Source organism: Anomaloglossus baeobatrachus, chromosome 6 (assembly GCF_048569485.1).
Source record: "Anomaloglossus baeobatrachus isolate aAnoBae1 chromosome 6, aAnoBae1.hap1, whole genome shotgun sequence".
Classification (NCBI taxonomy): Eukaryota; Metazoa; Chordata; class Amphibia; order Anura; family Aromobatidae; genus Anomaloglossus; species Anomaloglossus baeobatrachus.
Genome location: NC_134358.1, coordinates 550,807,273 through 550,832,312, shown reverse-complemented (window position 1 = coordinate 550,832,312; position 25,040 = coordinate 550,807,273). Strand labels below are relative to the sequence as shown.

The 25,040-nt window shown below is 44.0% G+C and overlaps 1 protein-coding gene across 6 annotated transcripts in view; it reads left to right on the top strand.

Annotated features, from left to right (window-relative positions):
- The window catches only part of SGCE (sarcoglycan epsilon), a 76,265-nt gene that overhangs the window by 2,103 nt on the left and 49,122 nt on the right, over positions 1-25,040 (top strand). For 5 of the 6 annotated variants that reach the window (XM_075315670.1, XM_075315672.1, XM_075315673.1 and 2 more), the window contains exons 2-4: positions 6,268-6,363; positions 14,270-14,392; positions 20,346-20,503. In XM_075315670.1, the coding sequence (XP_075171785.1) occupies positions 6,268-6,363; positions 14,270-14,392; positions 20,346-20,503 (377 nt within the window). The remainder of the gene's footprint in view (positions 1-6,267; positions 6,364-14,269; positions 14,393-20,345; positions 20,504-25,040) is intronic. The other variant, XM_075315674.1, reaches the window with a different exon arrangement.

Genomic DNA, 25,040 nt, shown 5'->3' with positions numbered 1-25,040 from the left:
CACACAGCTGTCCTGGCATGCACAGATCTCACCACCGGCAGATGGAAACCATCAGCATGCTGTGTGGGCGCCGTCTGCCACATCTGCCGTGTGGTCACGGATTATGCACTGCACAGTATCCGTTATATAACATTATCCATGGGGCGGAGAATGCATTTATCATTCAGTAGCAAATAAATGACAAACTCCTCTCTGCTCCATTTGATAAACTCATTTGTGCCCCCATTAATACGGTCGCCACAGACACCCAGACTGAAAGTCACCATCCCCCCAATATTGGAAGCAGATTTGTTGTATAGTTTTGTGTTTGCTGTGGAGTCATAGACATGAATAAGACCAATTATTACAGCGGACAATGTATCTTAAGAAAAAACAAACATTAGCAATTCTGCAACTTTCTCACTGGCTGCTGGGGCTACTTTAGACTCATACGTCTTGTGCTTTCAGTGAGAGTTTTCAGGAGGCTCATTACCAGCACAGGTAGACTTGCAATGACAGGTAACTCCTCTTTACACAGCTGAAAACACAGAATTCCCCAATCGCAATATGCGATATCACAGCTGACTGTTCCCCCTTTTTTCACAATGACCTTTGCACACGCTTATTAGATGCTACAATAAAAAGTCTAATGTACGTGTGTTGTTTCCTGAATGTTAAGAGTCTAACCAAATAAGTCATTGTAAAAACTGCAAGAATTCTATTTTTATTTTTTTTAATACAGATTGTGATATGGAAAAAAATGTAAAATTTGCCAAAATTTTCTGTTGAAAAAAATGATGCTGGTGAGGGGGTCACTGTGTACATACATTACATTACTGATCCTTAGTTACATCCTGTATTATACTCCAGAGCTGCACTCACTATTCTGCTGGTGCAGTCACTGTGTACATACATTACATTACTGATCCTTAGTTACATCCTGTATTATACTCCAGAGCTGCACTCACTATTCTGCTGGTGCAGTCACTGTGTACATACATTACATTACTTATCATGTACTGATCCTGAGTTATCTCCAGTATTATACGCCAGAGCTGCACTCACTATTCTGCTGGTGCAGTAACTGTGAACATACATTACTTATCTTGTACTGATCCTGAGTTACCTCCTGTATTATACTCCAGAGCTGCACTCACTATTCTGCTGGTGCAGTCACTGTGTACATACATTACATTACTTATCCTGTACTGATCCTGAGTTACCTCCTGTATTATACTCCAGAGCTGCACTCACTATTCTGCTGGTGCAGTCACTGTGTACATACATTACATTACTTATCCTGTACTGATCCTGAGTTACCTCCTGTATTATACTCCAGAGCTGCACTCACTATTCTGCTGGGGCAGTCACTGTGTACATACATTACATTACTTATCCTGTACTGATCCTGAGTTACCTCCTGTATTATACTTCAGAGCTGTACTCACTATTCTGCTGGGGCAGTCACTGTGTACATACATTACATTACTTATCCTGTACTGATCCTGAGTTACCTCCTGTATTATACTCCAGAGCTGCACTCACTATTCTGCTGGGGCAGTCACTGTGTACATACATTACATTACTGATACTGTAGTGATCCTGAGTTATATCCTGTATTATACTCCAGAGCTGCACTCACTATTCTGCTGGGGCAGTCACTGTGTACATACATTAAATTACTGATCCTGTACTGATCCTGAGTTACCTCCTGTATTATACTCCAGAGCTGCACTCACTATTCTGCTGGTGGAGTCACTGTGTACATACATTACATTACTTATCCTGTACTGATCCTGAGTTACCTCCTGTATTATACTCCAGAGCTGCACTCACTATTCTGCTGGTGGAGTCAATGTGTACATACATTACATTACTTATCCTGTACTGATCCTGAGTTACCTCCTGTATTATACTCCAGAGCTGCACTCACTATTCTGCTGGTGGAGTCACTGTGTACATACATTACATTACTTATCCTGTACTGATCCTGAGTTACCTCCTGTATTACACTCCAGAGCTGCACTCACTATTCTGCTGGTGCAGTCACTGTGTACATACAGTACATTACTTATCCTGTACTGATCCTGAGTTACCTCCTGTATTATACTCCAGAGCTGCACTCACTATTCTGCTGGTGCAGTCACTGTGTACATACATTACATTACTGATCCTGTACTGATCCTGAGTTACATCCTGTATTATACTCCGGAGCTGCACTCACTATTCTGCTGGTGCAGTCACTGTGTACATACATTACATTACTGATCCTGTACTGATCCTGAGTTACCTCCTGTATTATACTCCAGAGCTGCACTCACTATTCTGCTGGTGCAGTCACTGTGTACATACATTACATTACTGATCCTGAGTTAGGGCTGGGGTAGATGTGGATCCGGCCTGCATTGTGCTTTTTTTGCCTCGTGAATATCCCTTGCTTCTGCTGTATATGATTTTGATTTTCGGCCCGGACACTACATATTCAGTGTAATCACCTCTTTTACCTTTAGGCTGGTTTTACACTTAGTGTTTTTTCATCCAAGATGATGGTATAAACTGTTCTTGAATTTCTCGGTATTCTTCTGTAGAAGCGGCACATGGAGAGTGTACAGCAGCGGTGGCTGTAGATGGCCGGGCATGCTGAGAATTGTAGTGTTACTGTAGCAGAACAACCACCGCTTTATGTACAGCCATGTGTGTAACGGTCTGTGCATCACTGACTGCGCCCAGTGCAGGAATTTTGGCAGAATTGTCCTCTGTCTCAGCCCCACAATCACCTCCGCACACAGACACCATCATCTCATAATTGTGGTTTTGTATGGGATCTGCATATAAGAGTCAGGTCTGAGGTCTGTATTTATTACTGGGGGAAGGGGGGGATTGTTGAGGGGGTCCATATTTATTTAGAGGATGTGGCCTGCGATCCCTATATGTATAAGCGGTCCATTCTTGGGTCTGTTTTTGTTTATGAGGTCTGGTCTGGAGTCTTTATTTGTCTGAGGGTTCTGGTCTGTATTTTTCTGGGGGGTCTGGTCTGGGGACCTTTTTTGTCTGAGTTGTCTGGTCTGGGGTCTGTATTTGTGGGGTTTGGTCTGGGGTCTGTATGGTCTGGTCTGGGGGTCTGTATTTGTCTGAGGGGTCTGGTCTGGGGTCTCTATTTGTCTAAGGTCTGTATTTGTCTGAGGGGTCTGTGTTTGTTTTCTTCTCAAAATATTCATTTGGTATGGGATCTGTTGTAGGAGATCTGAGGTCTGTATTTGTCTGAGGGGTCTGTATTTGTCTGAGGGATCTAGTCTGGGGTCTGTATTTGTCTGAGGGATCTAGTCTGGGGTCTGTATTTGTCTGAGGGATCTGGTCTGGGGTCTGTATTTGTCTGAGGGGTCTGGTCTGGGGTCTGTATTTGTCTGAGGGATCTGGTCTGGGGTCTGTATTTGTCTGAGGGGTCTGGTCTGGGGTCTGTATTTGTCTGAGGGGTCTGGTCTGAGGTCTGTTTTTGTCTGCGTGGCCTAGTCTGCGGTCTCTATTTGTCTGAGGGGTCTGTATTTGTCTGAGGGATCTAGTCTGGGGTCTGTATTTGTCTGAGGGGTCTGTATTTGTTTTCTTCTCAAACTGTTCATTTCGTATGGGATCTGTTGTAGGAGATTTGAGGTCTGTATTTGTCTGAGGGGTCTGGTCTGGGGTCTGTATTTGTCTGAGGGATCTGGTCTGGGGTCTCTATTTGTCTGAGTGGTCTGTATTTGTCTGAGGGATCTAGTCTGGGGTCTGTATTTGTCTGAGGGATCTGGTCTGGGGTCTCTATTTGTCTGAGGGGTCTGGTCTGGGGTCTGTATTTGTCTGAGGGGTCTGGGGTCTGTATTTGTCTGAGGGATTTGGTCTGGGTTCTGTATTTGTCTGAGGGATCTGGTCTGAGGTCTGTATTTGAGGGGTTTGGTCTGGGTTCTGTATGGTCTGGTCTGGGGTTTGTATTTGCCTAAGGGGTCTGGTCTGAGGTCTGTATTTGTCTAAGGGATATGGTCTGGGGTCTGTATTTGTCTGAGGGGTCTGGTCTGGGTCTGTATTTGTCTGAGGGATCTGGTCTGGGGTCTGTATTTGTCTGAGGAGTCTGGTCTGGGGTCTGTATTTGCCTGAGGGGTCTGGTCTGGGTATGTATTTGTTTGAGGGGTCTGGTCTGGGTCTGTATTTGTCTGAGGGGTCTGGTCTGGGGTCTGTATTTGTCTGAGGGGTCAGGTCTGGGTCTATATTTGTCTGAGGGGTCTGGTCTGGGGTCTGTATTTGTCTGAGGGGTCAGGTCTGGGTCTATATTTGTCTGAGGGATCTGGTCTGGGGTCTGTATTTGTCTGAGGAGTCTGGTCTGAGGTCTGTATTTGAGGGGTTTGGTCTGGGTTCTGTATGGTCTGGTCTGGGGTTTGTATTTGCCTGAGGGGTCTGGTCTGAGGTCTGTATTTGTCTGAGGGATCTGGTCTGGGGTCTGTATTTGTCTGAGGAGTCTGGTCTGGGGTCTGTATTTGCCTGAGGGGTCTGGTCTGGGTATGTATTTGTTTGAGGGGTCTGGTCTGGGTCTGTATTTGTCTGAGGGGTCTGGTCTGGGGTCTGTATTTGTCTGAGGGGTCAGGTCTGGGTCTATATTTGTCTGAGGGGTCTGGTCTGGGGTCTGTATTTGTCTGAGGGGTCAGGTCTGGGTCTATATTTGTCTGAGGGATCTGGTCTGGGGTCTGTATTTGTCTGAGGAGTCTGGTCTGAGGTCTGTATTTGAGGGGTTTGGTCTGGGTTCTGTATGGTCTGGTCTGGGGTTTGTATTTGTCTGAGGGGTCTGGTCTGGGTCTGTATTTGTCTAAGGGATATGGTCTGGGTCTGTATTAGTCTGAGGGATCTGGTTTGGGGTCTGTATTTGTCTGAGGAGTCTGGTCTGGGGTCTGTATTTGTCTGAGGGGTCTGGTCTGGGTCTGTATTTGTATGAGGGATCTGGTCTGGGGTCTGTATTTGTCTGAGGGGTCTGATCTGGGTCTGTATTTGTCTAAGGGATATGGTCTGGGGTCTGTATTTGTCTGAGGAGTCTGGTCTGGGGTCTGTATTTGTCTGAGGAGTCTGGTCTGGGGTCTGTATTTGTCTGAGGGGTCTGGTCTGGGTCTGTATTTGTATGAGGGATCTGGTCTGGGGTCTGTATTTGTCTGAGGAGTCTGGTCTGGGGTCTGTATTTGTCTGAGGAGTCTGGTCTGGGGTCTGTATTTGTCTGAGGAGTCTGGTCTGGGGTCTGTATTTGAGGAGTTTGACCTGGGGTCTGTATTTGTCTGAGGAGTCTGGTCTGGGGTCTGTATTTGTCTGAGGAGTCTGGTCTGGGGTCTGTATTTGTCTGAGGAGTCTGGTCTGGGGTCTGTATTTGTCTGAGGAGTCTGGTCTGGGGTCTGTATTTGAGGAGTTTGACCTGGGGTCTGTATTTGTCTGAGGAGTCTGGTCTGGGGTCTGTATTTGTCTGAGGAGTCTGGTCTGGGGTCTGTATTTGTCTGAGGAGTCTGGTCTGGGGTCTGTATTTGAGGAGTTTGACCTGGGGTCTGTATTTGTCTGAGGAGTCTGGTCTGGGGTCTGTATTTGTCTGAGGAGTCTGGTCTGGGGTCTGTATTTGTCTGAGGAGTCTGGTCTGGGGTCTGTATTTGTCTGAGGAGTCTGGTCTGGGGTCTGTATTTGCCTGAGGGTTGCCTGCGCTGGGTTGCAGTTTTGATAAAATGAGTGTTTTATCAGTGGGAGATTATCACTACAGGCCTAGTTGTCTTGTGCTATGTAGTCCTCTATATTCATCAGCTCTGTATAACCCCGCCCCATCACTGGTTGGCACTTTTCTGCCTATGCACTGTGTAAACAGAAATCTGCCAATCAGTGGTGTGGGCGGGGTTATATAGAGCTCAGTATCCAGAGAACTGGTAGATCTGCAACAGAGAAAACAGGGATTTTAGAAAAACTACAGCAAGCAGCTCAATAAGTGACACATCACTGGAAACAGGGTCTCTGTCTCTATATTATGCTGCTCTCAGATGGGGTGACGGATTCCCATTAAAAGTCAATGTCGGACCCTTTAACACGTCTGTAGGATTGTAAGACCGGTTAAAGGGACAGACTTTGGTGGTGTTACCGAGTTTACTCTCTAAGAAAGTGCTAATTTGCATACCTTTTTCACATGAAGCATTGCCAATAAGGCGCTATTATAAGAGCTGACACCCCCAAGTGTATCCCCGCCACCAACCCGCGGCCGCCTGTGTCCATGCATGTCTCTCAATCTGCTGTTCTTCCGTCTAGCTGTATGTCTGTGCTGCGCTGACTCCGTTTATGGGATGGTTAAATGGATGAGCCCCCGTGTAATCAGCAGAGTATATCCTGCTGGGAAGAGCAATGGTGAGTGCAGGTCACCCCCATAACATGACCTCCCCTGTCTGACATGTGTTTTATAGTCTGTATTAATTTACAGGTAAGTAACCCCAAAACTTACACAACTTGCCCCAAATTAACTGAGTGTTGCTTGTCAGTAGCTAAATAAAAGTGTCTTTCTTTGACAAAATAATACCGCCATAATATACCTAATCAATAATCCCCTACAGTGTGCACAAAATACTCTATATTCAACCACATAATACCGCCATGTAGTACCTTAAATAGCTCAACTAAAAGTGACAAAACGTTATGGACTATCAAAATAATGTTCACTATAGGAGCATATATAATACTGTCGTGTAGTACCATATATGTTCCACATAATACCACCACATAATGCCTGGTTTATATGCAGTATACAAATAATGTTCACTATAGGAGCACATATAATACTGCCATGTAGTACCACATATGTTCCACCTAATACCGCCACTTAGTGCCTGGATTATATGCAGTATACAAATAATGTTCACTATAGGAGTCCACATAATATTGCCATGTAGTACCATATATATTCCACCTAATACCGCCACTTAGTGCCTGGATTGTATGCAGTATACAAATAATGTTCACTATAGGATCCCACATAATACTGCCATGTAGTACCATATATATTCCACCTAATACCGCCACTTAGTGCCTGGATTGTATGCAGTATACAAATAATGTTCACTATAGGATCCCACATAATACTGCCATGTAGTACCATATATATTCCACCTAATACCGCCACTTAGTGCCTGGATTGTATGCAGTATACAAATAATGTTCACTATAGGATCCCACATAATACTGCCATGTAGTACCATATATATTCCACCTAATACCGCCACTTAGTGCCTGGATTGTATGCAGTATACAAATAATGTTCACTATAGGATCCCACATAATACTGCCATGTAGTACCATATATATTCCACCTAATACCGCCACTTAGTGCCTGGATTGTATGCAGTATACAAATAATGTTCACTATAGGATCCCACATAATATTGCCATGTAGTACCGTATATGTTTCACCTAATACCGCCACTTAGTGCTTGGATTATATGCAGTATACAAATAATGTTCACTATAGGAGTCCACATAATATTGCCATGTAGTACCATATATATTCCACCTAATACCGCCACTTAGTGCCTGGATTGTATGCAGTATACAAATAATGTTCACTATAGGATCCCACATAATACTGCCATGTAGTACCATATATGTTCTACCCAATACCATCACATAATGCATGGATAATATGCAGTATACAAATAATGTTCACTATAGGAGCCCACGTAATACTGCCATGTAGTATTATATATGTTCCACCTAATACCGCCACTTAGTGCTTGGATTATATGCAGTATATATACAAATAATGTTCACTATAGGAGCCCACATAATACTGCCATTTAATACCATATATATATATTCCACCTAATACTATCGCATAATGCCTGGATAATATGGAGCAACCAAACAATATTCATTGCAGGAGCTCACTTAGTACTGCTACATAGTGCCACATTTAGCCCACCTAATACCACCATATAGTGCCCAACAGTTTAGCAATATTCAAAACGAATTCACAACAGGAAGCTACATAATACTGCCATCTAGTACTATAAATTGCACAAGTAACTGATTAACAATAATGCAGTATTCAAATAATATTCAATATACTACTATCTTATAGAACAATATAGCAATATCGGAAAAATATTTAATACAGAATACCACATAATACTGCCATAAAGTGCTATATCACCCCCCCCTTCCAATACCATAATGTAGTGTCCAGCAATTTAGCAATATCAGCAATTAATTACTATAGGAGACCACCTCTAGTGGCATAAAATATCTATAAAATATTCAGTACAGTATCCCACATAATACTGCTATATGGTTCCACTTAGAGCCCACCTAATACCACCATATAGTGGCCAAAAATTAGCAGTATCCAAAAATTATTCACAACATGAACCCACATAATGTTGTTATAGAGTACTATACTTAACACCGCCAAATAGTGCCCAAATAATATGCAATATCTAATATATAAAATTGCAAGTTATGGTGGAAAATAAGTATTTGGTCAATAACAAAAGTTCCTCTCAATATTTTGTTATATTTCCTTTGATGGCAATGACAGAGGTGAAACGTTTTCTGTCTTCACAAGGTCGGCACACACTGTTGGTGGTATGTTGGCCCATTCCTCCATGCAGATCTCCTCTAGAGCAGTGATGTTTTGGGCCTATCACTGGGAAACACGGACTTTCAACTCCCTCCAAAGGTTTTCTATGGGGTTGAGATCTGGAGACTGGTTAGGCCACTCCAGGACTTTCATATGCTTCTTATGAAGCCACTCCTTCGTTGCCCTGGCGGTGTGCTTGGGATCATTATCATGCCGAAAGACCCAGCCATGTTTCATCTTCAATGCCCTTGCTGATGGAAGGAGGTTTGCACTCAAAATCTCACGATATATGGCCCCATTCATCCTTTCATGTACACGGATCAGTCGTCCTGGTCCCTTTGCAGAGAAACAGCCCAATTGCATGATGTTGTCACCTCCATGCTTCACAGTAAGTATGGTGTTCTTTGGATGCAACTCAGCATTCTGTCTCCTCCAAATACGATGAGTTGTGTTTCTATCAAACAGTTCTACTTTGGTTTCATCAGACCATATGACATTCTCCCAATACTCTTAGGCTACTTTCACACATCCGGATTTTTGCTCTGCGGCACAATACGGCGTTCTGCAGAAAAACCGCAAACGGCTTTTGTAATGCCGGTTGCGGTTTTTTTTGCATAGACTTACATTAGTGCCGTATTGTGCCGCAGGGGCTTGCGTTCGGTCCGGTTTTTGCCGCATGCGCCAGATTTAGCCGATGCCGCAGCCGGATCGAACGTTCCCTGCAACGTTTTTTGCTCCGGCAAAAAACACCACATCGCGCCGCATCCGGCCGCTGCGGCGCATTTTTCAATGCATACCTATGGAGGCCGGATGCGGCGCGATGCGGAAAAAACCGCATCCGGTCGCCGCATGCTGTTTTTTCCACTGCGCATGCTCAGTAGCATGCCGCAACCGGAAAAAAACGGACGGGCCGCATGTAAAAACTTATGCAAAGGATGCGGTGTTTTCGCCGCATCCGTTGCATAGTTTTCACAGCCGGATTGAGCCGCAGTGCTCAAACCGGATGTGTGAAAGTAGCCTAATGGATAATCCAAATGCTCTCTAGCAAACTTCAGATGGGCCCGAACATGTACTGGCTTAAGCAGGAGGACATGTCTGGCACTGCAGGATCTGACTCCCTGGCGGTGTAGTGTGTTACTGATGGTAGCCTTTGTTACGGTGATCCCAGCTCTAAGCAGATCATTTACTAGGTCCCCACCCCCGTGTGGTTCTGGGATTATTACTCACCGTTCTTAAGATCATTTTGACCCCATGGGGTGAGATCTTGCGTGGAGCCCCAGATCGAGGGAGATTATCAGTGGTGTCTTGTATATCTTCCATTTTCTTATTATTGCTCCCACAGTTGATTTCATCACACCAAGCTGCTTGCCTATTGCAGATTCAGTCTTCCCAGCCTAGTGCACGGGCTACAATTTAGTTTCTGGTTTCCTTCGACAGCTCTTTGGTCTTCACCATAGTGGAGTTTGGAGTGTGACTGAGGTTGTGGACAGGTGTCTATTATACTGATAAAAAGTTCAAACCGATGCAATTACTACAGGTAATGAGTGGAGGACAGAGGAGCCTCTTAAAGAAGAACTTACAGGTCTGTGAAAGCATGAAACTTTGCATGTTTTTAGATTACTAAATACTTATTTTCCACCATAATTTGCCAAAAAAAAATTGGCCAAATCAGACGCGGTGATTTTCTGGATTTGTTTTCTCATTTTGTCTCTCATAGTTGTGGTCACCTCTGATGTCAATTACAGGCAAATCTCATCTTTATAAGGGGGAGAACGTGCACAATTGGGGGCTGACAATACTATTTTCACCATTGTAATGCCATATATATCCCACCTAATACCATTACAAAGTGTCCAAAAATTAAAAGTATTCAAAAATTATTCACTACATGATCCCACATCATGTTACCATACATAGGCCACTTAATACCACCATATAGTGCCCAAATCATATCTAATATCTACATAATATTCACTTCAGTACCCTCATAAACTGCAACATAATGCCATATACACCCCACCTAATGCCACCATATAGTGTCCAAAAATCATTCACTACATGATCCCACATCATGTTACCATACATAGGCCACTTAATACCACCATATAGTGCCCAAAAATTACTCACTACATGATCCCACGTAATGTTACCATACATAGGCCACTTAATGCCACCATATAGTGCCGAAAAATTATTCACTACATGATCCCACATCATGTTACCATATATAGGCCACTTAATACTACCATATAGTGCCCAAATCATATCTAATATCTACAAAATATTCACTTCAGTACCCTCATAAACTGCAACATAATGCCATATACATCCCACCTAATGCCACCATATAGTGTCCAAAAATCATTCACTACATGATCCCACATCATGTTACCATACATAGGCCACTTAATACCACCATATAGTGCCCAAAAATTACTCACTACATGATCCCACGTAATGTTACCATATATAGGCCACTTAATACTACCATATAGTGCCCAAATAATATCTAATATCTACAAAATATTCACTTCAGTACCCTCATAAACAGCAACATAATGCCATATACATCCCACCTAATGCCACCATATAGTGTCCAAAAATTATTCACTACATGATCCCACATCATGTTACCATACATAGGCCACTTAATACCACCATATAGTGCCCAAAAATTACTCACTACATGATCCCACGTAATGTTACCATACATAGGCCACTTAATGCCACCATATAGTGCCCAAAAATTATTCACTACATGATCCCACATCATGTTACCATACATAGGCCACTTAATACCACCATATAGTGCCCAAATCATATCTAATATCTACATAATATTCACTTCAGTACCCTCATAAACAGAAATGCCATATACATCCCACCTAATGCCACCATATAGTGCCCACAAATTATTCACTACATGATCCCACATCATGTTACCATACATAGGCCACTTAATACCACCATATAGTGCCCAAATCATATCTAATATCTACATAATACGGTATTCACTTCAGTACCCTCATAAAATGCAACATAATGCCATATACATCCCACCTAATGCCACCATATAGTGCCCAAAAATTATTCACTACATGATACCACATCATGGGTTCCTGTGCAATCGCCCAATTTACCATCAATTATACCCAACTGTAGATTAAAATTCAAGATCGCTCGACTATGATTGCCCCTAACTTCTCATCTGCCCCCGAAGTTGAGACCCCTTGAGATCAGAGTGAATTGGATCCATCAGATGTGTAGTGTCCGGCCAGAGTCGGCCATACGAGGCTCCTGTGTCCTTACAATGGGGACTCTAGTAAAAATGTCCCATGAAAGCGGCTCTTGTGTTCTTTGCCATTTATAAACCAGTAGAAGGAACACCCGAGACACTGAATTTAGATAAAAATTACTGGAAATAGAATAGACAAAGGGTCTCCTGTGCGCCCGCCCGTGGGATAAAGGGCATTTCTGAGGACCGTGAGGAACCATGAAGCTCCATAATGAAAGATAGCGACTCTGTGAGTATAGCAAGACACCATAAGAGAGGAAAAAACAAGATGTCATCACGACTGACGGTGACTTTCTGCCGTTCCGGACCCCGATTTGGGTTGTTTTTCACTAAAAATTGAAATATTTCAGTTCGTCCATTTCTAATAATCGGCAGAAGCCGAGCTCAGAGAATGTACAATATGGAGGACAGCGAGACCTTCATGGAGAAATACAGAGAGTAAATGACTGGTTCTCAGACTGAAGGACAGAGGACAAATGACTTGTTATACACAGGTTTATTTCCTTTCTGTGGATTGGAACGACACAAAAAAATTGAGGAAAAAAGGCAAATTGGACATAATTTCACATAAAACCCCAAAATGGGCCGGACAAAATTATTGTCCTATTTGGTTGCACCCTTGGAATAAATATCTGTGATCAGTCGCCTCCTATAACCGTCCACAAGCTTCTTCCTCCTCTCACCTGGAATCTCGGACTCTTCTCTATAATCTGCTCCAGGTCTCTCATATCTGAAGGCGTCTTCTCTTCTCCCAACAGCAATTTTAGGATCTCTCCACAGGTGTCAATGGGGTATAGATCCGGACTCATTGCTGCCGCTTCAAGACTCTCCAGCGATTAGTTTCCATCTATTTCTGGGGCTTCTTGAAGTGTTTGGAGTCATTGTCCTGCTGGAAGACCCATGACCTAGGACACACACCCAGAATCTGACACTGGGCACTACATTACCACCCAAAATAGTTTGGTAATCTTCAGATTTCATGATACCTTGTACACAGTGAAGACCCCCAGTGCCAGAGGCAGCAAAATATCCCCAAAACATCTCTGACCTCCACCATATTTAACTGTAGGTCCTGTGTTCTTTTCTTTGTGGGCCTCATTCTGTTTTCGGTAAATAGTATAATGATGTTCTTTACCAAAAAGCTCTATCTTGGTCTCATCTGTCCACAAGACGCTTTCCCAGGAGGATTTTTGTTACTTGCGTACATTTTGGCAAAGTGCACTCTATCTTTTTTATGTCTCTGTGTCAGCAGTGGGGTCCTCCTGGGTCTCCTCCATGTTATTTTATTCAAATGTGAACGAATAGTTCATGCTGACACTGATGCCCCTTGAGCTGCAGGACAGCTTGAATGTCTGTGGAAGTTGATTGGGGCTTATCCACCATCTGGACAATCCTGCGTTGCAACCTTTCATCAATTTTTCTCTGCCGCCCACACCCAGTGAGAGTAGCTACAGTGCCATGGGTTGTAAACATCTTATGTTGCGCACCGTGGACAAAGAAACATCAAGATCTCTGGAGATGGACTTGTAATCTTGAGATTGTTGATATTTTTCAACAATTTTGGTTCTCAAGTCCTCAGACAGTTCTCTTCTTCTCTTTCTGTTCTCCATGCTTAGTGTGGCACACACAGACACACAATGCAAAAATTGAGTCAACGTCTCCCCTTTTTATCTGATTTCAGGTGTGATTTTCATATTGCCCACACCTGTTATTTGCCACAGGTGACTTTCTATGAGCATTACAGGTTTGAAATAAAGTTGTTTACCCACAATTTTGGAAAGGTGGCAACAATTTTTGGGGTTTTGTATGAAATGATGTCCAATTTGCCTTTTTTTTGTGTTGTTCCAATACACACAAAGGAAATAACCATATGTATAGCACAACATGTGTATTTGCAATAATATTTTTGGAACAATTTCAAGGGTGCCAACACTTTTGGCCATGACTTTATCCATAGAAATATATCTTGCATGTATAAAACTCACATGTTAAAAAAAATAACTTCTAGTACAAAGTTGGTTCTAAAAAAACAAGGAATGCAATGTCTTTGTCCGCCAAGACAACCCTTCCTGTCCCTGCTAACGGATATATCATATGGATAAATGTACGAATCCAGCTTCGATTGTTCTAGAACAAGAAAATGAATGAAGGACAATGACCAATTTGATTTGTGGCGTAAAAATTAATAGGAAAATTGTGCCGTTCCTCAATGTTTTTATGCGGATTGTCACACACGTGGGATCGGCTGCAGCGGTATCTCACACTTTGGGTAATATCTGACACAATAACATATTAACGTTTCCTCCTGTGATGTGTTTTTCTATGTATAACCCTGTAATAACATGCAGGGGGGACGTAGGTCTGACGTTACTGTATCTTATGACTTCTAGTGGTCACCATCCTGTCCAAAGCGCACTCCGATCGGAACGTCTATCCTTCCTCCGGGGTCCTGTTCGTTCATGTTCTGGAAAGAGAATACTACAAGGGAGAATTCCCCCCTTATCCAAAACCAGGTATGGAAACATATATGTGACAAGGGTAAAATATTTCTGCTCATACCCATGGTATAGACAAGTCAGGGCTGGTTTTCTGAGCAAATGTCTGGGTACAATGAATGTGTGGTAATTATTATAAGGGTAAACCTGCACTATACGGTCCAGTATATAGGACCACTATGACTGTGCCATCTTAGGGACCCACATACACCTAAAGCCACCAGTAAAACATTGCCATTGATCAAGGCTATGTTTATATACCATGAGCTTAGCGGCGTAACTTGAAGGTCGTGGGCTCCAATGCAAATTTTCCAACGGGGCCTTTATCATGGGTCGGCAATGGTATTGGTCTATAGCAGGAGTCTCAAACTCTGCTGGGTATAGGGGCTGCACATAGAAAAAAAAATTGGGGGCTGCATTCTTTTCAGAACAAAGTGTCATTTTTATTGGTACCATATTTTTTTTTCTACACACCTTTGGATCGTCTTTTAGTGACGTTCCCCTTCTTGTAGTAATGTGCCCATCCTTGTTCCCATCCTGTAGTAATGTGCCCATCCTTGTTCCCATCCTGTAGTAATGTCCCCAGCCTTGTCCCCATCCTGTAGTAATGTCCCCAGCCTTGTCCCCATCCTGTAGTAATGTGCCCATCCTTGTTCCCATCCTGTAGTAATGTGCCCATCCTTGTTCCCATCCTGTAGTAATGTGCCCATCCTTTTTGCTATCCTGTAGTAATGTGCCCATCCTTGTTCCCATCCTGTAGTAATGTGCCCATCCTTGTTCCCATCCTGTAGTAATGTGCCCATCCTTGTTCCCATCCTGTAGTAATGTGCCCATCCTTGTTCCCATCCTGTAGTAATGTGCCCATCCTTGTTCTCATCCTGTACTAATGTGCCCATCCTTGTCTCCATCCTGTAGTAATGTGCCCATCCTTGTTCCCATCCTGTAGTAATGTGCCCATCCTTGTTCCCATCCTGTAGTAATGTGCCCATCCTTGTTCCCATCCTGTACTAATGTGCCCATCCTTCTTGCCATCCTGTAGTAATGTGCCCATCCTTGTTCCCATCCTGTAGTAATGTGCCCATCCTTGTTCCCATCCTGTAGTAATGTGCCCATCCTTGTTCCCATCCTGTAGTAATGTCCCCATCCTTGTTCCCATCCTGTACTAATGTGCCTATCCTTTTTGCTATCCTGTAGTAATGTGCCCATCCTTGTTCCCATCCTGTAAAAATGTGCCCATCCTTGTTCCCATCTTGTAGTAATGTGCCCATCCTTGTTCCCATCCTGTAGTAATGTGCCCATCCTTCCCATCCTGTAGTAATGTGCCCATCCTTCCCATCCTGTAGTAATGTGCCCATCCTTGTTCCCATCCTGTAGTAATGTGCCCATCCTTGTTCCCATCCTGTAGTAATGTGCCCATCCTTGTTCCCATCCTGTAGTAATGTGCCCATCCTTGTTCCCATCCTGTAGTAATGTGCCCATCCTTGTTCCCATCCTGTAGTAATGTGCCCATCCTTGTTCCCATCCTGTAGTAATGTGCCCATCTTTGTTCCCTTTTACTAATGTGCCTATGCAGGTCCTCTTTTTTTATAAATGTCCTATCCTGGTGCCCTATTCTGCCATTGTGTACGTATACACACACTGCATTCTTTTTACCTGTCCACTGTTCCCTCAGCATCCTCTTTCCTGATTTTTGCAGCCCGCAGGCACATGGACCAGCTAACAATCGCGTCCGCTGTCAGTGTTTCATCTGAAATTCAGATGACCGTCTTGCCGGTGTTGCGCAGAGTCAAGCTCTCCGCACAACTATTCCAATGGCATCTGCCAGCCAATTAGAGGCAAGCAGCTTGCCTCTGATTGGCCGGCAGCTACCATTGGAATAGTTGTGCAGAGAGAGCTTGACTCTGCGCAGCGCCGGCAAGACGGTCATCTGAAATAAAGTGCTGACGGCTGCAGGCCCTGCACCGGCTGCAATCGTTAACGGATCTATGTGCCTGTGGGCCGCAAGAAGCAGCCTAAGGTGCCATATGTGGACCACGGGCCATGTGTTTGAGACCCTGGTATATAGTATGGACTAAAGGGACCATGTGTGTCCCTTTGGATCCAGGGACTGGATGCAACTTCTGCGCCTGTTATAGTCACCCGCTTTCATGATCTCTTTGAATGGGGGGCACTGTGAGTAAAAGGGCTCTGTGGATAGTACATACAAGTACACAATACACACATGGAGGGGCAAACTGGCCAATTGCCCAGGGCATCTCTCCCAGAAAGGGACCCCAGCAAAAGTCAAAATCACCATTACAGTCGCTACTCATTCCTATGAATACATTTTTACTCTTCAAAACAGTCTCATGCATATGTATGTGCCCATGAGATTGAATGGCAGGGCAAAAGATGATAGCAGAGGCACGGAGCCAAGAGCGGACATAGCATTGGTGCCACCATGTGCCCAAAAGGTAAAGGTGCCACTACCTCCTCCAAAGCAAGGAATTTTGCATTATGATGATGAGCAATGAGACTGTAAAGAGCCCATATATTGTTCTTGCACCACTTCTGCTCAAGAACGGTCACCGTTCCCCACGCACAGTTATAACAGTTGTACAGTTCTAACAGTGATTCAGTACCAAACAAATTTACAACCAACAATTTAGTAACCAAAGGAGAAAGTTCTGTGGTCAATCAAATTTAAAGATAGTACCACCACCCCATGATTAAGATGAATGGATATACAACTGATTCCAAGATAATTATAGTACCAATTCACACAAACGAATCAGGGAGCAAGTAAGTAAAAGGTAAATCTTTATTGAAAAAGAATAAAAACAAAGACAGGGGTGTAATTACATGACAGTGCACAAGGTGGCGTACATAAGCGGTGAAGGAAATCCTAGTGTCCGGTAAATGAATAAACAGTAAACTCAATATAGCCTCAGGGAAACCCAATACACAGGGATAAATTAGAGTATACACCCCGTGGTGGGTAGTAACGCTCAGAGGACTTGTATATAAAGAGAGGTATAAGACCGGAGAACACTTTAACTCACCGTTGAAATGACGCCAGGTCCCGCCTACGCACGTTTCGGCGCTAGCCTTCGTCAGGGGGGCGTGACGAAGGCTAGCGCCGAAACGTGCGTAGGCGGGACCTGGCGTCATTTCAACGGTGAGTTAAAGTGTTCTCCGGTCTTATACCTCTCTTTATATACAAGTCCTCTGAGCGTTACTACCCACCACGGGGTGTATACTCTAATTTATCCCTGTGTATTGGGTTTCCCTGAGGCTATATTGAGTTTACTGTTTATTCATTTACCGGACACTAGGATTTCCTTCACCGCTTATGTACGCCACCTTGTGCACTGTCATGTAATTACACCCCTGTCTTTGTTTTTATTCTTTTTCAATAAAGATTTACCTTTTACTTACTTGCTCCCTGATTCGTTTGTGTGAATTGGTACTACAGTGATTCAGTACGTTGCTTGAGCCGGCACGTTGCAGGGAGTAGGCACGTTACAGTGAGCTGGCATGTTGCAGGGAGTCGGCACGTTGCAGGGAGTCAGTACGTTGCAGGGAGTTGGCACGTTGCAGGGAGTCGGCACGTTACAGTGAGCCGGCACGTTGCAGTGAGACGTCACGTTGCAGGGAGCCGGCACGTTGCAGGGAGTCGGCACGTTGCAGTGAGCCGGCACGTTGCAGGGAGCCGGGACGTTGCAGGGAGTTGGCACGTTGCAGGGAGCCGGCACGTTGCAGGGAGCCGGCACGTTACAGTGAGTCGCCACGTTACAGTGAGCCGGCACGTTGCAGGGAGTCGGCACGTTGCAGGGAGTCGGCACATTGCAGGGAGTCGGCACGTTGCAGGGAGTCGGCACGTTGCAGGGAGTCGGCGTGTTTCAGGGAGCTGGCACGTTACAGTGAGCCGGCATGTTGCAGGGAGCTGGCACGTTGCATTGAGCCAACACTTTGCAGGGAGCCGGCATGTTGCAGGGAGTCGACACTTTGCAGGGAGTCGGCACGTTGCAGATAGCTGCCACGTTACAGTGAGCTGGCATGTTGCAAAGAGCCGGCATGTTGCAGTGAGTCAGCAGGTTGCAGTGAGCCGCCATGTTGCAAGGAGCCGACACTTTGCAGGGAGCCAGCAGGCTACAGTGAATGTCAGGATTCCAGACACTGTTTAGCATTAGTGCTACAGAGAGGTGATGACCTGCGGAGGATACGCTGGGGGCATCACCGGTCTCTGCAGCATGGCTGCTACTAAACTATAACAGTTTGATTAGTGAGGAGATGGGTTGCTAACTTGACTTTTTATTTTTTCTGGACCGCGCATCAAAAATTGCAAACAGATAATATTTTTTCCAGCACGTTGGAATACAATAATAAATCACTAGGATTATAAAGTGATACAAGTCAACAGCCCCAAAATCTGATATGACAACAGCTGCATTCACTGATGAGAAATCATAGACACCATTTTATTTACGGACAGAACATAAAGTTCTCTATTTGTAGGGACTGGTCAGGTATTTTTAGATGGTTTTTGACCGGGGTCCAGGTGTTCATGTCACTGAGGGTCCAGGCTGCAAATATGGAAGAAGCAGAATTGTGCGCAGCGAGCAGATCCGCAGAGCGCTGAGTGATTAGTGCAACTTTATGCTACTGTCTGAAGAATCGCTGACCCCTTACCAGATATCACTGGGCTGCTTTAGGGTTTGTGCGTACAGCGTCTTTTTCAATTTCTGCCAGGAAACGGCCACTATTTTATATATCTGCTGCATTCTTCAGATGGCTTCTGCTTGCCACTATTTTATATATCTGCTGCATTCTTCAGATGGCTTCTGCTTGCCACTATTTTATATATCCGCTGCATTCTTCAGATGGCTTCTGCTTGCCACTATTTTATATATCTGCTGCATTCTTCAGATGGCTTCTGCTTGCCACTATTTTATATATCTGCTGCATTCTTCAGATGGCTTCTGCTTGCTTGCCACTATTTTATATATCCGCTGCATTCTTCAGATGGCTTCTGCTTGCCACTATTTTATATATCTGCTGCATTCTTCAGATGGCTTCTGCTTGCTTGCCACTATTTTATATATCCGCTGCATTCTTCAGATGGCTTCTGCTTGCTTGCCACTATTTTATATATCCGCTGCATTCAGATGACTTCTGCTTGCTTGCCACTATTTTATATATCTGCTGCATTCTTCAGATGGCTTCTGCTTGCTTGCCACTATTTTATATATCCGCTGCATTCTTCAGATGGCTTCTGCTTGCTTGCCACTATTTTATATATCCGCTGCATTCTTCAGATGGCTTCTGCTTGCCACTATTTTATATATCCGCTGCATTCTTCAGATGGCTTTTGCTTGCCACTATTTTATATATCCGCTGCATTCTTCAGATGGCTTCTGCTTGCCACTATTTTATATATCCGCTGCATTCCTCAGATGGCTTCTGCTTGCTTTCCACTATTTTATATATCCGCTGCATTCTTCAGATGGCTTCTGCTTGCTTTCCACTATTTTATATATCCGCTACATTCTTCAGATGGCTATCTACTTTTACAAATTCATTAGGGTAGCATATAATATCATGAAAGTGAAGCCACAGATGAGGCTATTCCAGGCTGTTTGTAAGACCGGGAGGATCACTGGAACCTTTGGTGATTCCAACAACATTCTATACGAATATCTACACATTTATTGTACAGAAGAGGGGCGTTTATAGGCAAAAGGGATTATTTATGCGTTTTATTTTTTGTATTTTGGTGCTGGTTTTATATTTTATTTCTATATATCTTGAATTTGATAAGTAACTAAAGTTATGGCTCTGGGAAAACAATGATGAAAAAAAAAATTCCTTGTCTTCTACAGGCCAAAACTGAATATATACAGACATTAAAATGTTCAAAATTATTTCAAATTCCATTTTTTTTTAAATAAAAAAAATAATAAATCTAATTTTCTTTTTGTCTCCTTTCTAGGTGAATTAAGCAACGATCCAATAACATTTAATACAAATTTAATGGGTTATCCGGATCGGCCGGGGTGGCTGCGGTATATCCAGAGGACGCCTTATAGTGACGGGGTGCTGTACGGATCGCCAACATTTCAAAGTGTGGGAAAGCCGACCATTATAGAGGTACAGTGTAGATTTTTACTATTGAATATTACTAATGCATACATTAGAAAAAAAACCTATATATGTGTGTGTGTGTGTGTGTGTCCGGGATTGGCATCTGCACCGTCGCAGCTACAGGCGAAATTTTAACCCCGCGAGTTCCAATTTACCAATCTTGCCCCTATCTACATAATGGGGAAAAAGTGAAACAAAAAGTGTATCCGCACCGTCGCATTTCCAATCACGAAATTTTGCACAGACACCTCATGTGACCCAGGGAACGTTGTAGACTATGTTTTGACAGGAAAATGTAACCTCGCACTTTACAGTTAGGCTATGTGCGCACGTTGCGTACAGTCACTGCAGAAATTTCTGCAGCAATCTGAAGAGCACACGTGCGCTTTAAATCGCTGCAGAAATGTCCGTAGTGAAAAAAAAAAAAAGCCGATTCCATGCGCTCTGCCTGCAGCTCCTGCCATAGACAGAGCAGGAGCTGCCGGCAAAGCGCACGGAAGAAGTGACATGTCACTTCTTAGAACGCAGCGCTTCGGCAGTAACCGAAGCGCTGCGCTCTAAAACGCCACGTGCGCACGGCCTCTGCACAATCTCCATAGACTGTGCAGGGGACGCAGGACGCATGCAGTTACGCTGCCCTACAAAGCGCAGCGTAACTGCATGTATTTACGCAACGTGCGCACATAGCATTACTCTCCAAAAAACATGCCTCCATTAAAGTACATGGAGCCTGGAACTACAGGTTATTAGTAGGAGCTGTGAGTGGTTGCTATAGAAACAAAAGAGATTCATAGTATAGAAACATAGAGACAGAGAGAGAGAGACAGACAAAGACAGACAGGAAAGAGACAGATAGAGACAGACCGGGAAAGAGACAGACCGGGAAAGATACAGACGGGGAAGGAGACAGACGGGGAAGGAGACAGACGGGGAAGGAGACAGACGGGGAAGGAGACAGACGGGGAAGGAGACAGACGGGGAAGGAGACAGACGGGGAAGGAGACAGACGGGGAAGGAGACAGACGGGGAAGGAGACAGATGGGGAAGGAGACAGACGGGGAAGGAGACAGACGGGGAAGGAGACAGATGAGGAAAGAGACAGATAGACATGCAGACAGGGACAGAGACAGGCAGACAGGGAAGGAGGAGACAGCCAGAGAGACAGACAAAGATAGATGGGGAAAGACACAGACCTGGGAAAGAGACAGATGGGGAAAGAAACAGACGGGGAAAGAGACAGACGGGGAAAGAGACAGACGGGGAAAGAGACAGACGGGGAAAGAGACAGACGGGGAAAGAGACAGACGGAGCACATTACTTGGCTAATTTAGTTTAAATCTGTGTGGAATATCTGTGGTGTTGAAATATATGTTGTGAAATGCTTCTATTAGCTTAGTTTTTGCCTTTTAATAATTGCATTTCTATCTGTTTGTTTTGTGGTTTTTGGTGCAGAATACATTTTTGTTAAAACATCCTATTTTGTTAACAACAGTTATTAACCCGGGCGAAGACGGGTAGTACAGCTAGTTTACAATAAAGGTGATTATTTTTTTTTTCACAATGTGACTGCCTTTCGGAAACATTGGGCAGATCTTTTGGGGCAGCCAGTCACTGTCTGCAGCAGTCACATAGCCGCCAGAAAATCAGAGATCAGCGAGGGACTGAAGCAGCGATAGGAGAGGAGCGACAAGGGATTGGTAGGGGGTAGATTTTTTGTTTCTAGATTCTACTGGGATCTGAGTATAAAAAAGTGGAGTTAAAGGGAACCTGTCAGGGGAAAAAACGCTATTAACCTGCAGATATGGGGTTAATCTGCGGGTTAGTACTGTTCCGAACCTGCCTGCCGCCTGCAGTTGGAGCCCCTCTGTCTGTAGGAAATTAACAGTATTCCTCCTGACAGTGTTCGGTGTCTAGTCATAGGGGCAGTGCCGGCGCGGGTCAGACACCACTGCAGTGTATAGTGAACGGGGGCTGCAATTCCCCCCAACCCCCGGACTGGCAGCCGGGTCTAACGTTGTGCTGAGGCTAATGCTGTGCCTCCCTATGAATGCTGCCGGGAGGAATAAAGCTAATTTCCTCCTGGCAACGGGGTTCTAAGTGTGGGCTCCGGGCAGGTTCCAAACTTAATTAGCCTGCAGATTAACCCCATATCTGTAGGTTAATTGCGTTTGTTCATGTGTCAGGTTCCCTTTAATATTAGGGGGTCCCATGTTCAAGACTCCAGTGTGGAGAATCATCGCTTACTTTGAAAGATTCGGGACATCTATACATAACATAAGTTGCAAATTGATCTTAATGTGCACAGTGTAATTCTCCCTTTCTCCAGTGGAGGCATTGTAGAAAAATTCAATACTTTGATTTCCAATTAATGAAGACAAATGTTGCTCCCCATCGGTTTTTATAAGGTGGCTGGTTGGAGTCAGAGACAGCTGCTTTTTTAAGGTGCACAAGCTGTCATGTTAGATGAGATGGTGTTGTCATGCTACGTTCCGATTCGTCACACCCCAGCTTTGTCCATGTTGGCGGAGCTGACCGAACTTGCCTCGCAAATGCCAAAAGTGGCTAATATTTTGCGCGACACTCTTCATTCCTCTCCGTCACAGTGAAGCTTCGTCCATGTTGGTGGAGCTAGACAAAAGTGGCTAATTTTTTGGCATGACACTCTTCATTCCGCTTCGTCACACCGAAGCTTCTTCCATGTTGGCTATGCTGGCCAAAACTGGCTCACACAGACCAAAAGTGGCTAATTTTTGTGAATGACACTCTTTGTTCCACTCAGTCACAAACAAGCTTTGTCTATGTTGGCGAAGCTGCCCAAATGTGGCTAATTCTTTTGCGCGACACTCTTCGTTCCACGCAGTCACACCCATGCTTTGCCCATGTTGGCGAAGCTGGCCAAAAGTGGCTAATGTTTGTGCACGACACTCTTTGTTCTGCTCCATTACACCCAAGCTTCATACATGTTGGCAGAGCAACTCAAAACTGTCTCGCAAATGCCAAAAGTTGCTAATTCTTTTGCGCGATACTCTTCATTCCACTCCGTCACACCCAAGCTTCTTCTATGTTGGCGGAGCTGGCCAAAACTGGCTAATCTTTCTGCACGACACTCTTTATTTTGCTCCGTCACACCCAAGCTTTGTCCATGTTGGTGAAGCTGGCCAAAAGTGGCTGATGTTTGTGCGTGACACTCTTTGTTCCACTCAGTCACACCAAAGCTTTGTCCATGTTGGCGAAGCTGGCCAAAAGTAGCTAATTTTTTACGCTACACTCTTTGTTCTGCTCCATCACACCCAGGCTTCGTCCATCTTGATGGAGCTGGCCAATAGTGGCTAATTTTTTACGCCACACCCTTCGTTCCGCTCCGTCTCGCCCAAGCTTCGTCCATGTTGATGGATCTGGCCAATAGTGGCTAATTTTTTACGCCACACCCTTCGTTTCGCTCCGTCTCACCCAAGCTTCATCCATGTTGATGGAGCTGGCCAAAACTTTGCGTGACCACTAAATTTTTTCAACTTTTCAAAGTGGTTTACTCCAAATTTCTGGTGTAAATATTTTGATTTCATGTAAGACACCCTGATCTTTAATCTGCTTAACCTTTGTCTGGCTGAATAGGTACAATTGTCTCTATTCCCTTTTTTAATTTGCAATAATTTTTTTTTTTTGAAAAGCCGTAGAGGGCTGAAATTTCGTGACATCTCAGCAGTTTTGGTCCAGAACATATTGCCCAAATTTCAATAAAATATCTCCACCCCCTTCCGAGATAAGAGGTCGAGAAATTTTGGCAAAATTATGCATCCTGACAAAGGTTAAACTTAAGGCATCCATCAAACCACTGGGGATTATTCAAAATCTACAGTGTGGCAGTTGGCATATTACCTCTGAAAATTGGCTTATATAGGATGGTCCTTATAGGTCGGCGTCCCACATAGGGTTACGATGATAACTATACTGAAAATAGTCTTAACAGGACTTAGTTCTTTACTGAAATGAGGCTCAATTCTTGAAACATTACAACATCGGTAAAGTCTGGAATAGCGCACCAGTTGACACGATCACTCGGTTGCTCCAGATTGCTTGTCTTTCCTCTATAATTGACCCCGAATGGCAAGAAACTAGGATGGGTAGTCACTGTCTTAAAAGAGAAACAGTTTTAAAAACCTTTTTACCTTTAAATGTAATGTTTTTTAAAGATCTTTTATGTTTAAAATTTAGATTTGAACTTTTTTATGTAAATGGAAAATTCCTTTAAATTTTCCCTACTGCTGTTGGTGATATGAGGTTGATATTTGCATTCTCCCGTGGTATTATGTCTATAAATGCCGATCTGTAACTGGGAATTATGTCTTATAATATCATATTATTCTTCTTTTTTCCGCTCTGCCAGTTCTGGTTTTGACATTGTCTGAGCGCTTAGTCGTGATCTGCGCCGTGTAACGAGGAGAGAGGGTCTCATGTTGCTTCATTGAATGACTCCTGTAGATGTGAATGTCGAGCGGCTGATGTAAAATGCTGAGATAGAATTGAATTAATGAGGGTAAATGTA